General features: G+C 34.3%; 1 protein-coding gene across 6 annotated transcripts in view; it reads right to left on the bottom strand.

Moving 5' to 3' along the window:
* CD36 (CD36 molecule) overlaps positions 1 to 14,979 on the bottom strand; it is a 75,711-nt gene that overhangs the window by 4,261 nt on the left and 56,471 nt on the right. For all 6 annotated transcript variants that reach the window (XM_030307848.1, XM_030307847.2, XM_030307849.2 and 3 more), the window contains 7 exons: positions 11,506 to 11,653; positions 10,885 to 11,064; positions 9,477 to 9,568; positions 7,114 to 7,160; positions 4,411 to 4,480; positions 2,856 to 3,043; positions 208 to 326 (listed from right to left, as the gene is read on the bottom strand). In XM_030307848.1, coding sequence (XP_030163708.1) covers positions 208 to 326; positions 2,856 to 3,043; positions 4,411 to 4,480; positions 7,114 to 7,160; positions 9,477 to 9,568; positions 10,885 to 11,064; positions 11,506 to 11,653 — 844 coding nt within the window. The remainder of the gene's footprint in view (positions 1 to 207; positions 327 to 2,855; positions 3,044 to 4,410; positions 4,481 to 7,113; positions 7,161 to 9,476; positions 9,569 to 10,884; positions 11,065 to 11,505; positions 11,654 to 14,979) is intronic.

Below are 14,979 nucleotides of genomic sequence, written 5' to 3'. Positions count from 1 at the left end.
AGATGGGCATATAAATTTCCATATGCTGAGAAACTGAAGTTTAATTACCTTGACATTTCATAAGCAACAATAGAAAGAAATCAATGTCATTTTGATTGAAATAATAGTAATATATCAAGATTTTGATTCAGTAACTGCAATTAACAAGGAGAGAATTTACTTTTTCTTTCAATTTAATGAAATCAGAGCAATAATATGTTTGCTTACAGGTTCAACATCTAAGTATGTGCTATGTTCGTCTTCATTTGGATTTAAGCCTTCAATGGGTTCTGCAATATCAGGACTTGCATGTAGAAAATGAGGAAGTGAAATATACACAGGTTTTCCTGAAAACATTTTAAGAGATATTGGAGATAAATAATTTTTCTCATTTCGCATACCACCCAAAAAATATTTCCTTAAAAATAAAACTTAAACTTTTTTTAATGTTTATTCATTTTTGAAAGAGAGAGAGGGGCAGAGAGAGAGAGAGGAAGACACAGAATCAGAAGCAGGCTCCCGGCCCTGAGCTGTCAGCACAGGGCCCGACACAGGGCTCAAGCTCAGAAACCGCGAGATCATGACCTGAAATTAAGTCGGATGCTTAACCAATTGAGCCACTCAGGCAGCCCAAATATAAAAATTTTAAAATAAAAGAATGCATAACTAGGCTTGAACAATGATTGGGGAGTGAGGGTGGGGGAGAATTATATTACCTGATCACTATTGTACAAAAAGAAAATAAAAATTTATGCATCATCCTATTAAACAGTAAGTTAATGCCTGCTGTTCTTCCTTAGATGTCAATTTTCAATATGTAAAGATGAGCTGCTGAGCATAAAATTTCCATCATGTTCTTGTTTCAGGCAGTAATAAGTCTGTGAACTGAGAATTAATTTAAGAGGTCTTCTTTTTTGCCTTCACATTGACTCCAATATGAAGGTGAGCTAAATAAGATTCCAAGTTTTGTTTTTAAGTCAATTCTTCTTTCAGAGACATATTGAAAACATATTTTTATTTACCAATGTCTAGGGAAGAAAAATCTAGAAATATGGCAGATGGACAAGTTGGGATGTTCAAAGTACTCTCGGAATTATTCTTGTTTTACCATCTATTTGAAAGGAGCCCAGGAAACCAACAAAATGAAAAGTGTAACTGTGGAATGGATACAAGCCACATATTCAGTAAGTAGTTGATATAAAAAACATATAATGAATTCATAGAACTCAAAAAAAAAAAAAAAAACAAAACACCAGGTAACAAAAAATGGGCTAAGGACCTAAATAGACATTGTCCAAAGTAGAAGGGAAATATCGGTATGGTTTTACCTAATAATAACTAAGTTTCACAACACTGGAACGCAACTGGGACCTCAAAAACAAAACAAAAATCAAAGCAAAATTATTCTATTACCACGCTTCCTTAACTGTCTTCTTGCTTTCTCGCTTTAATTTTAAATTTTGGTTGAAAGGGATCTTGGGTAAAAGTTGCATTTTTTTAAAAATGTTTATTTATTTACTTTGAGAGAGAGTGTGTGCACAAGCAAGTGGTGAAGGGGCACAGACAGAGAGGGAGACAGAGAATCCCAAGCAGACTTTGTCAGCACATAGCCCCACGAGGAGATCGATCTCAAAAACCTTAAGATCATGACCTTAGCCGAAATCAAGAGTCAGGTACTTAACTGACTGAGCCACCCAGGTGCCTCAAGGTTGCATTTTATTTTGTGTATTTTTTTCAGTGTTTATTAAAATTCTAGTTATTTAACATACAGTGTAAAACTGGTTTCAGGAGTAGAATTTAGTGATTCATCACTTACATATAACATCCAGTGCTCATCAAAGTGCCCTCCTTAATACCCATCACCTATTTAACCCATCCGCCATCCACTTCCCCTCCAGCAACCCTCAGTTTATTCTCTGTACATAAGAGCCTTTTTTGGTTTGCCTCCCTTTCTTTTCTTGTCCCTTCCCATATGTTCATGTTTTGTTTCTTAAATTCCACATATGAGTGGAATGATATGGTATTTGTCTTTCCCTGATGAACTTATTTTGCTCTGCACAATACCCTCTAGCTCCATCCATAGCACTGCAAATGGCAAGATTTTACTCTTTCTGAAGGCCAACTAATATTCCATTGTATATATGTGTGTGTAAATGTCCATCTAATGATGAATGGATAAAGAAGTTGTGGTATGTGATATATCTTTATCCATTCATCAGTCGATGGATATTTGGGCTCTTTGCATAGTTTGACTATTGTTGATAATGATGCTATACACACTGGGGTGCATGTGCCCCTTCAAATTTGTATTTTTGTATCCTTTGGGTAAATACCTAGTAGTGCAATTGCTGGGCAATGGGGTAGTTCTATTTTTAACTTTTTTAAAAAAAGTTTTTTAATGTTTGTTTATTTTTGATAGAGAGAGAGAGTGAGTGAGTGAGAGAGGAGAGCATGCATGAGCAGGGGAGGGTCAGAGAGAGGGGGAGACACAGAATTCAAAGCAGGCTCCGGGCTCTAGGCTGTTGGCACAGAGCTGGATGTGGGGCTCGAAACTCACGAACCATGAGATCATAATCTGAGTAAAAGTTGGATGCTTAACCAACTGAGTTACCCAAGGCGCCCCTATTTTTAACTTTTTGAAGAACCTCCAGACTGTTTTCCAGAGTGGCTGCACCATTTTGTGTTCCCACCAACAGTGTAAGAGGGTTTCCCTTTCTCTGCATCCTCACCGACATCTGTTTCCTGTGTTGCTAATTTAGTCATTCTGATGAGTGTGAAGTGGTATCTCATGGTTTTGATTTGTATTTCCCTGATGATGCTCACTCATCATCAAGGCTTCAAATTATATCATGGACTGTGACACTGAGAACACTTACCTTCTTTGCATCTGCCAATGTCTAATACACCATATGATGTACAATTATTGGAGATAACAGTTTCTGTGCAGAAACAATGGTTATCTGGATTTTGAAGTGGAGATGCAAAGGCCGTGGATGGAAGAACAAATCTATAGACAGGGATTCCTTTCAGGTTAATTTCAGCTCCAAACACAGCATAGATTGACCTAAACACAGAGAAAAAAGAGCTTTATTCCAGGAACCTAAACTACATTTTAGAGATTATTTTTTCTTCTTAATTTTAGATTATATTCTTGCTTTAAATAAGAAAGATTAGATACTTGGGGCGCCTGGTTGGCTCAGTCAGTTAAGCAATTGACTATGGCTCAGGTCATGATCTCGCAGTTCGTGGGTTTGAGCCCCGCATCAGGCTCTGTGCTGACAGCTCCAACCCTGGAGTCTGCTTCATATTCTGTGTCTCCCTCTCTCTCTCTCTCTCTCTGTCCCTCCCCTGCTCGTGCTCTATCTCTCTCAGTCTCTCAAAAATAGATAAACGTTAAAAAAAACTAAAAGAAAGATTGGATACTCTTGTTAGAATTTTAAATCCTCATTTAATTCACATGAAAAAACTTTCTTGTGAAATTTTAAGGCATACCAGGACACAATACCTGAGCGTGAACTATTCTTTGTTCTCAAAAGCTTCCAAGAGCAATTTTTGCTTATGTATTACCATGGATTATTTACACTGAAGACGTTTCTCATAGTTAATTTCCTCTGTAGATTAAATATTTATATGACTTCCCTCAAATCCTTTATTTGCGCCCAGGTTACATGAAATACAATTAAAATTGCTTTCTTTCAAAACTTAATCCTGGAGAGAAAGGCCACATACTCACTGAGGTACTTGCATGTGAGTCTCTTGATATACATCTCATTATTTACTGAGTGCCTCCATCGTTTACTTAGTACTCACCAACACCTAGGCAATGTGTGGGGGCTCTATACCTATTTCTTCTAATCCCCACATAACCCTATATGAAGAAACACTGCTCTCTTCAATTTTACAGATAAGGAAAATACTGAGATATTTTAAAAGTTTGCCCATAAACATATGATCTTTAGGAAAAGGGCTAAGAGTGAACTGGCATGGGCTCCAATGCTTATGTGGTATCTACTGGGTTCCACCATTTTTAAAAGAGGCTGTTAATGTGACATTAACATAGTTCTGTGACAAAGGCATCATCTTCTCTGGACAACATTAGAAAGATGGGGATGACCTTCTAGACATAATTGCTATTGAATATACTACTAGTTTAGTTTTTTTAAAAAAAAGTTCAAGCTTAAAAATGAGAATAAAATAATTTGCATTATGTAAAATATCCTCCTGTAGCCCTCAATTTTTAGAAAAGTTAATAAGCACATTATCAATTCCATATTGTATTTATCCTGAATAAATCAAGAAAAATTTCCCTATGTGTATTTTAGTCTTCTCAGAAAACATAATTATTAAGTATAAGCTTCTTGGTCTGTGCTTTGTCACTTGAGGAAAAAAAAATTCTAAGTTACAGAAATACATTGGGCGTCTTGGTCTTACCTGCAAATGTCAGAAGAAAAGAAACGTAACACTCGCGTCTTCTCAACAAAAGGTGGAAATGAGGCTGCGTCTGTTCAAAAATCAAGCCAGTGGCAAGGGATTAGATGTAATGTGTATCCTAGAAAAATCTAGAAATCTCTATTCCAGTATGGTCAATAGAAATATAATGCAAACTGTAGATGTACTTTTTAAATTCTTTAGTAGCCAATTTCTTATAGGAAAAAAATAAAACAGGTATATATTTTTTTAACCCAATGTATCTCAAATGCCATCATTTCAACATGTAATCGATCTAAAAATTAGCAAAATCCCATGTGTATTTTATATTTACAGCACATTTCAATTCCTTAATAGCAACACAGGGCTAGCAGCTACCATATTCAGTAAGTCTGTATACTATATATATTCATTGGTATTTAATTTCATGTTAAATTTTCCCACACCTTAAAAATAAATATTTACAAAAGTAATAGCAAAATCACATGTTGTTAAAATTGTGATTGTGTTTGTTTTTGAAATCTCCCCACCTTTTAAGGAGAGTGGCACTTTTATTTCTATGAAATTCACTTAGGACTTCAGTTAGAGTTATGTTGTTCTTACATTTTATAGGGATTCATTTGTCCTAATGGTTGACTAATATTTTAAAAATTTATTAAAATTCTCTCACTAACTAGAATTTCCTCTAACTACTTTGAAATGTATCCATCACCTTAAAAAAAGGATTTTGTTGTGTTTATTGAATTTATACTATGGTTATGATCCATGGAACACACTGGATATATGAAGAAATAACTCGATAACTCCTCTATTAGCTTCTCAAATAAGTATCACTAAAATGAGCCACAGAACTGAATGTGATCCTTCAATTACGCTTCAAGCTTATGATCTTAAAACATTTCACTTATACTCTTGTGATCAATGAAATAGAATATCACAGTGAATTTGATTGTGGTATTGAGAGCATTGGATATTAGAGTTTAGTTTAAACTCCCCAGATAGGTGACTCAGTGGACATCATCTCCAACTGCCTTTCCAACACTTTAACCATTGAAGGAAAAGAATACATTAAAAAGCTGTAAGAATCATTATCTGAAATATCATTGAAGATTATGCCTTAATTATTTCTAACAAGTACCATGGAAATAAGTACAAGATTGCAGACTTTTTTTTTTTTTTAACACTCAGATGTGTATCAATATTTTCATGTTCTGTCTCTTCTTACTCACTGAAGGTAGAGGGGACACTTCTATACTATGACTTTTTCAGTTTTGTTGGTTGCTTTTCCCTGAGGCTATCAACCAAGAATCTCTCTCCCAGTGATCACGTCAGAGTCCTCTGCTCTGTCCAATCTCCCTCTGATCCTCATTTGTTTTCCTTCTTTTTTCCTCTTAGATACTTTTAACTTTATGCCTGATGCTCATGTACTTATATTTTTGTGATTAATGAATCCTTTACCTCCCCTTTTAAAACTTTTTAGCTTTGGACAGAATTGCTTAATAGCTTTTTTTTTTTTTTTTTTTTTCTTTTCATTACCATGAAGAATCCATTGCTATTAAGGAGCAGTACAATCTGTTTCTCTGTATTTAAAGTCTGAAATACTACACTTATGTAATTGTTGGAGTAAGTAGTGTTAGGACACTTGACAATTTATTTGCAGAAATGCTTTGTTTAGGGATTTCTTGAAACTTGCTACAAAGCAAACTCAACTGTGTTTTTGCTGTTGTTTTCTAGAAGACAGTGGTAACAAAATTAAATAGGCATGTAAAGCTCAACAATACCTTTGGGAAAGTAAATACCCTGTGTTTTGTTTTTATTCCCCACCCTTTACATAACTTTGTATTTAACTTTCTTCATCTTTAATATATTGTTTTCCTACAGGGTACTGCCTCACCAACTTTGTAAACATCATGCTTCTCTGTCTTTGCTTCTGCATTGCTGAGAGCTCACCTTATCTCAGGTTTTAATTACCTCATGGTATTGATCCCCATTTGCTTTTTAAAACCTTAGTTCTTAAACTAATAGGTCTACGTGTATTTTGCTTTTCTTCATGGAGAAGAAGAAGCCAAATCTAACCATGCTGCAAATCTAAGTTCCTTCTACTTTCTTTTCTCCCCACTTCTAGTTCAGAATATTCATTTTTGCACACATTTTTCATGGTTAGTGGGCATGAAACCTGTTAAGTTTTTGTTTTTCTTTTTCTTTCATTCTGATCACCTTATTCGGAAATACAGGGCTCGGTCTTGCAACTTCACAGTTTCTACTTCTGCTTGAAATCTCACTTGAAAGTAGATTTTACCTTTTGTAATTATCTTCATTTTTAAAATGTTTCAATTTTAAATCATTTTCTGTACAGTATTTATAAAACATGTGAATATTAACTACTTTTCTAAGTTTTTCTTTTTACTCTTTTACTTCTGTTGCCATGAAGATAGTTCATGTAGTCAAGGTTTTACTAATCAAATGTTTCCCTAGTAATGCAGTAAAGGCTAATCCTCAAGGATTAATCTTCAGAAATCCCATCACATTAGGCAGACATTTACTAAGCCTGTGTAACAATAGACACTCTCAATTATGTCCTTGGGATATAAAGATAGGTAAACACATACCCTTAACACTCAGAACATTGTAAGTACAATGGTGGAATTTGTGGGAGAGAGGGAGGTGGGTTCATGGTGATTATTACCACAAAACAAATGCCCTTACCTGTACCATTAATCATGTCACAATAACTTGGCCAATAGGAGAGATTCCTTTGGAATAAAAAGAAAGGAAATGAATAAACATTCTCTTTTCTAGAGTACCTTTCTCATATTACTTTGTCTATTATGATTCAATATTGCTAAAATAAAGATTAGATGTGTGACAAATGCTAAGTTTAAGCAATGTTCTAAGTCCTGTGGTTTATGTTTTGTTTGAAGGTTTCATCTTGTTGAGATAAATTAAGTGCCCAATACCATTAAGTGCCAGATTATAAAATAAAAAGTGCCAAATGTTAACTTAACACAACTTAGAATAGAAAACAGTTCTGAAAAAAGAAAAAGGAGAAATACCTCAGAAATGTATATCTCTACATAGCAGAGAATTTTTTTTTTCCATTTTGAGAAATGAACTATTTGGTAATATGTTGAGTTTTCAAAATACATAGGTAAATATGAAGTGGTTAACTGATGTAAGCTCAGTATGAGGGAGAAGAGGGGTGTAGGGAAGAAGAAAGAAAAGCTGATGTCGAAGAAAGAGATGGAAACATATAGATCATCCATTTATACTTTTCTCCCTTTTAACTCTTGCATAAGGTTGCATTAAAGTAGGACAGAGTTGGGGCACTGGGGTGGCTCAGTTGATTAAGCGTCTGACTTCAGCTCAGGTCATGATCTCATAGTCTGTGAGTTCGAGCCTTGTGTCAGCCTCTGTACTGACAGCTCAGAGCCTGGAACCTGCTTTGGATTCTGCGTCTCCCTCTCTCTCTGCCCTTCCCCTGCTCATGCTGTTTCTCTTTGTCTCAAAAATAAATAAAAACATTAAAAAAAATAAAGTAGGACAGAGTTTATTAATTTCTATACTGATGTCTAAGTAAGATATATGTATATATATCTGGAAGCAATAAAAATAGTAAAAATTTCTCTGTATCCTCAGCCACTTTTTGGTGATGCAAAACCAGGTTTTTCCCCACAGATAATGTATCACCTAGCGAGATGTCAAGGCAAGTTGTTGCTTCTTTTTTATTTAAAATTTTTTTTTCTAATTAGTCTCACTGTTTATTTATTTTTATTTTTTTAATATGTTACTTTTTTAAACGGAATAAACTGTTAATCATGCTCAGTCTTGCCATGACCAGTTACATTAAGCTTATCAAATCTTAAACTGAGGTGGAATTCTTACTCCAATTAGAAGCACTTAGTAACTCTCCTCAAAATATCTCTGTAATATTGAAAAGGCAAAAATGCTTGTGTTTCTCAATATACAGTGATGTGATTTCATTGCAATAAGCATTTAGGAGTGTGAGTTTTCCTCCACTATACTTTTCTATAAAAAGATGTTAGTATGGAATCTATAGAAGAAAAACTACTACCTAAGTGAATATTTAATGGTTGTATGCAATTTTTAGATAAGGACTCAGTGTGAGGCAGTGGTTACTTGTATTAATTAATAAAAACCTTTAATCTCTCTGAATTTTGATTACTGTATTCTTTCCAGGAAATAACTGATCCAAAGCATATTTATTAACCTTGATTAAAAGAGAAGATGACTTTCTTCCCTGACATTTATTGAGATTCTTCCTTTGTTACATGATAAATTTACATGATAAATTATGTGTACTCTAGATGATTAAGCAGGAGCTAAGGAAAAAAGCAAATCATGGCTATCTACTATTCATTCAGAATAGTAGCATAGTAGTAATCCAGTAGTAACAAGATAGAATAGTAATCATTCTATTACTACTTCAGAGGAGGCCTGGTCTTTATTTTCAAGTTTAATATGGCAACTTTAGAACTATATTTGCAGTACTAATTCCACTTTTGCACTGATAAAGGTATAAAATGCTGATTTATCAATATACAAAATTAAGAAATTTTGAAGGAAAACGCCATGACAACATCTGCATGGATTCATTAAGTTTTCAACTTTATAGAGACACATGAAGTCATGCGGTGGAATGAACAATTTTTATTTGATAGGCTCAATACAACAAGTTAAACACACCCAGAAAACTATGTTTTTCTACCTGCTAGTTGATCAGCTGATGTAATGCTTTTCTTCCTTTCATTTGTGGCCGTATGAGTGTACTGTGGTGGTGGCCATGCAACAGAGATGGAATTCACTTTGGATTTCTTTATGTAAGAGAACCTGTGTACAAAGGTAAAGCTAATTCTATAGTGAGGCTGATATTTAGCAACTATGCACTAGTGACCAGTTGTCACAACTAAAGGGTTAACACCTCAAAGAACACGAAGTTCCAGGGCTGAGATAGAGGCAGATCTGGACCATAGTTAGTGCCTGTGCCTTAGCAGTTATTAAATAAATACCCCTCCTGCTTTGGAGTTCACACACTTTACCTGGATACTTACTTTTTACCTTTGTAAGTGTCAATTATGGCAACTTGGCTTATGTTGTCTTTCCCACTGAAAACTGTATAAACTCCATCTGCAGTGTTGTTGTACTGAAAAGATATGTACAAGAAGAAATTACTTCTAGGACAAGTCATAGTTTCCAAGTTATAAAGTATGTAACTCATGTTCATATTTTTCAAATACCAGTTATCGATTATTAATAATTATTTTATGTGGCCTGAAATATATATGCAATAAAGTTTTAAAATTATTGGTCTTTAACATTTTAAAAACATAGGCTATAAATGGCACCTCGAAATAAGTGCTAGGGGTTGAGACAAAGGAAGGAAGACCAATACCAGAAGTTGCCATGATCCAAACTCTAGTCATAACTAAGCCAGTAAGGCAATTTTGATCACTACTCCTATTATATTGAGGTAAGGGAATATTAAGAAAAAAACTTTGAGAACAAGGGAAGACTTCTAGAGGTTTTCTAAATGTTAGGATATTTTTTGTTTTCTTTCTAAATGGTATGATCTTTAACAAGTGGATATAAAACTTAGGCCTACAAAATTAAAAATGCAATCAGCCAAGGAAAGATGTTAAGAGTTTTTGAGCCAAAACATAGTAACTGAATCTCTGATCCTTTAAAGCTTTCTACATTCCTATTTAGTGGCATATAACCTTTCAATCCTAAACACTATCTAAAGGTAAAATAACAACAATAAACTGGAGAATATAACTAATATCACATATAGTGCCAAATAAATCAGTCAAAATTCTAATTCAGTAGTTGTCCTATTTATAATTCAAAATATTAAACTATTTTAAGTACATTGCCAAATTCACTTTTTCTTTCATCTGCAAACTGCCATTTCTTTGACAAAGTGCATTAAAATAGGACATTGCTGATTTATCAATCTCACTGTGTTCCAATTTAGGCTAACTTTTAAATTTTTATTAAGACAAATTTGTGAGAGTTCTGGAGAAGGAGGAATGTTAAGATGAATACATTTAACACAAAGAAAAATATGGTATTAAACTTGATTTTTTGATAAGGGGAATCAAAACAGAAAATATTATTCACAGCCTTATTGGCTTACAACCTATTTTAGACAATTGTGTATTTATCAAAGAATGGAAACCTAATTAAATCTCAGTTTATTCATTTTAAATTTAATTGTTAAATTTAGATGAGTAAAACTTTCTAACTACAGAGCCATCTGAGATAGAGACTTTAAAAAATTAGAATAACCTCAAGATAAATAAATAAATAATAAAAATAATAAAATAAAAATTAGAATAGCTACTCCCAGATCAGAAATCATGGAACACACTAAGTTGTAAAATTATAAATTGCCAATGTCATTATATTTATCTAAGATATCTAAGATATAAAAAATCAACATTCATATTTGGTACTCACAGGAAAAAACACACCAACTGTCGTGGAAATAGGATATGGAACCAAACTCAAGAACGGATCTTTATAGCCCCACAAGAGCTCTTTCACAGTTCTTTTTTGAAACATGGAAGATTTTGACTTTTTGATAAGTGAATTGAGTACCACTTGAACAAATGCATTTGGGTAGAGATGGGGTGCAGCCTATAAAAAAAAATCACTGTTTGAGACATCAATTTTAGTATCATATTTTTAACACATAGATGGATTTAATACGAGCCTTAAGTTTAATAGAAACAAATCTAACCTTACCTTTAAAATTACTGCTCAATCTTGCCAGGACAAAAAGTGCAATTTATCTAATCCCTAGATGACTACATTTCTCTGCCTCAGTGCCAGTCACAAGGAGACATTTAAAATTCAATCCTATTTTTTTTTTAATGATAAAGTAGTCTTCCAATTCAGTTGTTATGATTTTGTCATTTTTCCAAATGATGCTAAATCCATTCAAAATAATGACATAGGAACATATTTTTATTAAAATGACAAAATGAAGAATATCTGATGAGAGTACTAATCATAAGATCCACTACAGTGGATCCTAGAGTATTTCAAAACCAGTACTTTTGTTGTTTGTCTACTTACTGCTACAGCCAGATTGAGAACAGTCCAAGTGTCATTCTCTGTTCCAGCTGATAGTGAAGGCTCGAAGATGGCCTCATTGGGCTGAAGAAAAGAGACTGTGTGGTTCTCAGGATCGTGGGTTATATTTTTTTTGGCTAGATAACGAACTCTGAAAAGCAGAAGTAAATAAAATTCAAAATAATTGTCTCAAGTGAACAGGTCTCAAATGCCATCCATTCACGTAACAAATAATTTTTGAGTATATAGAATACGTCACAAGTGATGCCAACCAATTGGTTTAAAATGACAAGTAAGCCAATGCGGGGTCTTTAGTGTATTAGAGGTGATCCCAAATCTTCACAACATAGGAGAAGTAACATGTGTCATTATGAGAGCTTATGCAGAGTCCAGGGGGAAACCCAGAACAAATATAAATCCAGGTTTGGGACTGTCATAGTGGGAGTAATGATAGCCATTTTGGTAGCAATTCCACCCAGGTGGTCTGAATGACAAACAGAAGTTTAGGTGGAGTGGGGTAAAAAGACCCATGGTGTATTGTTAGAAACACAAATTGTTGAATTTGGATGGATTGCAAGGTGAGAATAAGGAGTATCATGGGAAATAGAGCCACAGAAGTAAGCAAGATCTCAAGCATAAAAGAGTTGCATCCTATCCTCAAATGTTTGGCCTTGATCCTGAGGGTAAGGAGGAGACAGTTAGAAAGGTTTCAGTAGGGGAATATTAAGAGTACATTTTCTTAAATGAGAAAGAATGTTCTAAGTACATAGCGTATTCAGCACTGGCTTTTCCATATTTTCTAGTACTTTAATGAGAATGAAAGATAACTAATGGAATATAATTTCCATTTTACAGGTCAATTCCCTTCACCATTCCTGCCATATATTAAATACTTATTAGTTCTAAGCTCCTGGCTGTAAAATCTCTAGGCTTATAAGTACCAAATACCTTTTAGGAACATGGGGAAGGGTGAATGAATAATCTTCATTATTATGAAGAAAAATCTTTTCCAAATACAAGATGTTTATTGAGACAAAATGAGGTATATATCATTCATTTCACTGTCATATATGTGAATGTCCATACATGAGATGAATAGATAGCTAAAGTAAAGACTGAAAACCCATGTACAAGGAACAACATTTCACTCCGGTGTAATAAAGTTGTAAATTCCTGTAGGGTAGGGATTATGAGTGTTTTGTATCCACAGGCAGAGTGCCTGGCACATACTGAGTTCATGATAAATAATTTTTTGCATGAATAAACAAATTAGTTAATGGCTCACATTATTTTAAAAGAGTTCACAGTGCTATAGAAAATTTATTTATTTTTTTTTTATTTTTATTTTTTTAATTTTTTTTTTCAACGTTTATTTATTTTTGGGACAGAGGGAGACAGAGCATGAACGGGGGAGGGGCAGAGAGAGAGGGAGACACAGAATCGGAAACAGGCTCCAGGCTCTGAGCCATCAGCCCAGAGCCCGACGCGGGGCTCGAACTCCCGGACCGCGAGATCGTGACCTGGCTGAAGTCGGACGCTTAACCGACTGCGCCACCCAGGCGCCCAGAAAATTTATTTTTAATATAATGTCATCAAAGCTTTATTATTTATTCTTCTTGACGTACTGTAGACATACCAGGAATATACGAATAGGAAAGAGCACCCAAGACAGTCTGTTACTAGTCAACTTCTAGTTTTTCTTATATAATTGTATTTTAAATTAGAGAACCTACTATTAGCATTTAAAATTGAAGTACTTTAATTTTTAGCAAAATTTATGTATGTAAAATAATTGAAACAATAGCAAAATGTTACCCAGATTCCAATTTACTTAAGTTGTACTTACAACATTATACCAGTAGATGGCACTAAGAGAAAAATCTTTTAACTGAGGCCTGTGTTTAGAAAATACTTTTAGAAGCAGAACATAATCGCTCAATTCTTTTGTTTAAAAATTAAAATGTACACACATTTTGGAAAGTGTTGGCTAATGAGGTAAGAGGGAGAAATTTGCCTTAGACTTTGCCCCAAATTGCTTTCTTTGTACTCCTGCCAAAGCCAAGTAACTTAAAAAAATAAAAGATGAGGGGTGCCTGAGCGGCTCAGTCAGTTAAGCCTCTGACTTAGGCTCAGGTCATGATTTCATAGTTCATGAAGCCCCATGTCGTCAGGCTCTGTGCTGACAGCTCAGAGTCTGGAGCCTGCTTCAGATTATGTGTCTCCCTGTCTCTCTCTGCCCTCCTCCACTCACACTCTGTCTCTCTCTCTCAAGATTAAATAAACATTAAAATTTTTTTTTTAAATAAAAGGTTAATGTTGGACCTGAGAATATTCTCAAGGAATTAATGAGTCTTCATAGAGACCACGTAATTTACAATATGTATAATTAAGATCTCAATCCAGGCAATTTCATGCTTTGACCAATGCTGTACCTTGTCAAAATTTCAGTGAACTCACTTTAACAGACATCAGCCAAATAAGCTGTGGTTGTGTTTGAAGAGGGACATCCTCCTACACTTCCAATTTCAAATGTATTCAGGGTATAATTTATAGGGAGGCAGGTTCAGTAAAACTTATTAGCTGTTAGGAAGAGTATGAAATTGTTAACTTTTTCTGAAAGGTAATCAATTATTTTCTTATTAGTTAAGGTATCCAGACACTAATGACTCCATTTTGGTGACATCTTTAGATGAACCCTAGTTTAGAATTCCCTTTAACATTGTTATATAAATGGGATTTATTGTTTATAAACTTTAGCTGCAAATCCCACTTCCCTAATTCAACCTTCCCCTCATTGCTTCTCCAAGTAAATCTAAACTAACCCTTTTGTCCCTTAGAGAGATAGGTTAAAGTCTCTAAAAAGTAACTATGTATTAGCTCTCTAGGGCTAGATTCAGTATTGTTTGTTTCTACATATCTCAAGGAATATCTTTAAAAATAAAAAAAATACCCCTGCAAAATAAAAGTGAAAGAGTTCTCAAATTCTAACAACTATTCAGTTTCCTCACACGCATGCAGTTCAGTCAAGTTATAATTTTTTAAACAATTTTTCTTAGATTATTATTTCTTAAGAATTTTTTTGGAGTAAGATACTCGCATAGGCTTTTTTTTTTTTTTTTAAGTTTACTTGTTTATTTTGAAAGAGAGAGCACAAGCAGGGGAGGAGCAGAGAGAGAGGGAGAGAGCAAGAATCCCAAGCAGGCTCTGTGCTCTATGTTAAGCCGATAACTGGGTTTGATTGCATGACTCAGAGATCATGACCTGAGCCATGAAGCCATGATCAAGAATCAAACACTTAACAAACTGAGCCACCCATGCACACCTCATATAAGTTTTTGATAATAACATGGTAACTTTAAGACCATGAAAAAACATTTTCCAATTTTTTTTTTTTTAACAATGAAAACCAAGTGTTCTTCAACAGTACTGTGAATAGTCACAGACATATGCACAGAGACAGGAGACTTGGGGACAATT

This window comes from Lynx canadensis, chromosome A2 (assembly GCF_007474595.2).
Source record: "Lynx canadensis isolate LIC74 chromosome A2, mLynCan4.pri.v2, whole genome shotgun sequence".
NCBI classification, from domain to species: Eukaryota; Metazoa; Chordata; class Mammalia; order Carnivora; family Felidae; genus Lynx; species Lynx canadensis.
This window is presented reverse-complemented; position numbering and strand designations above follow the sequence as displayed.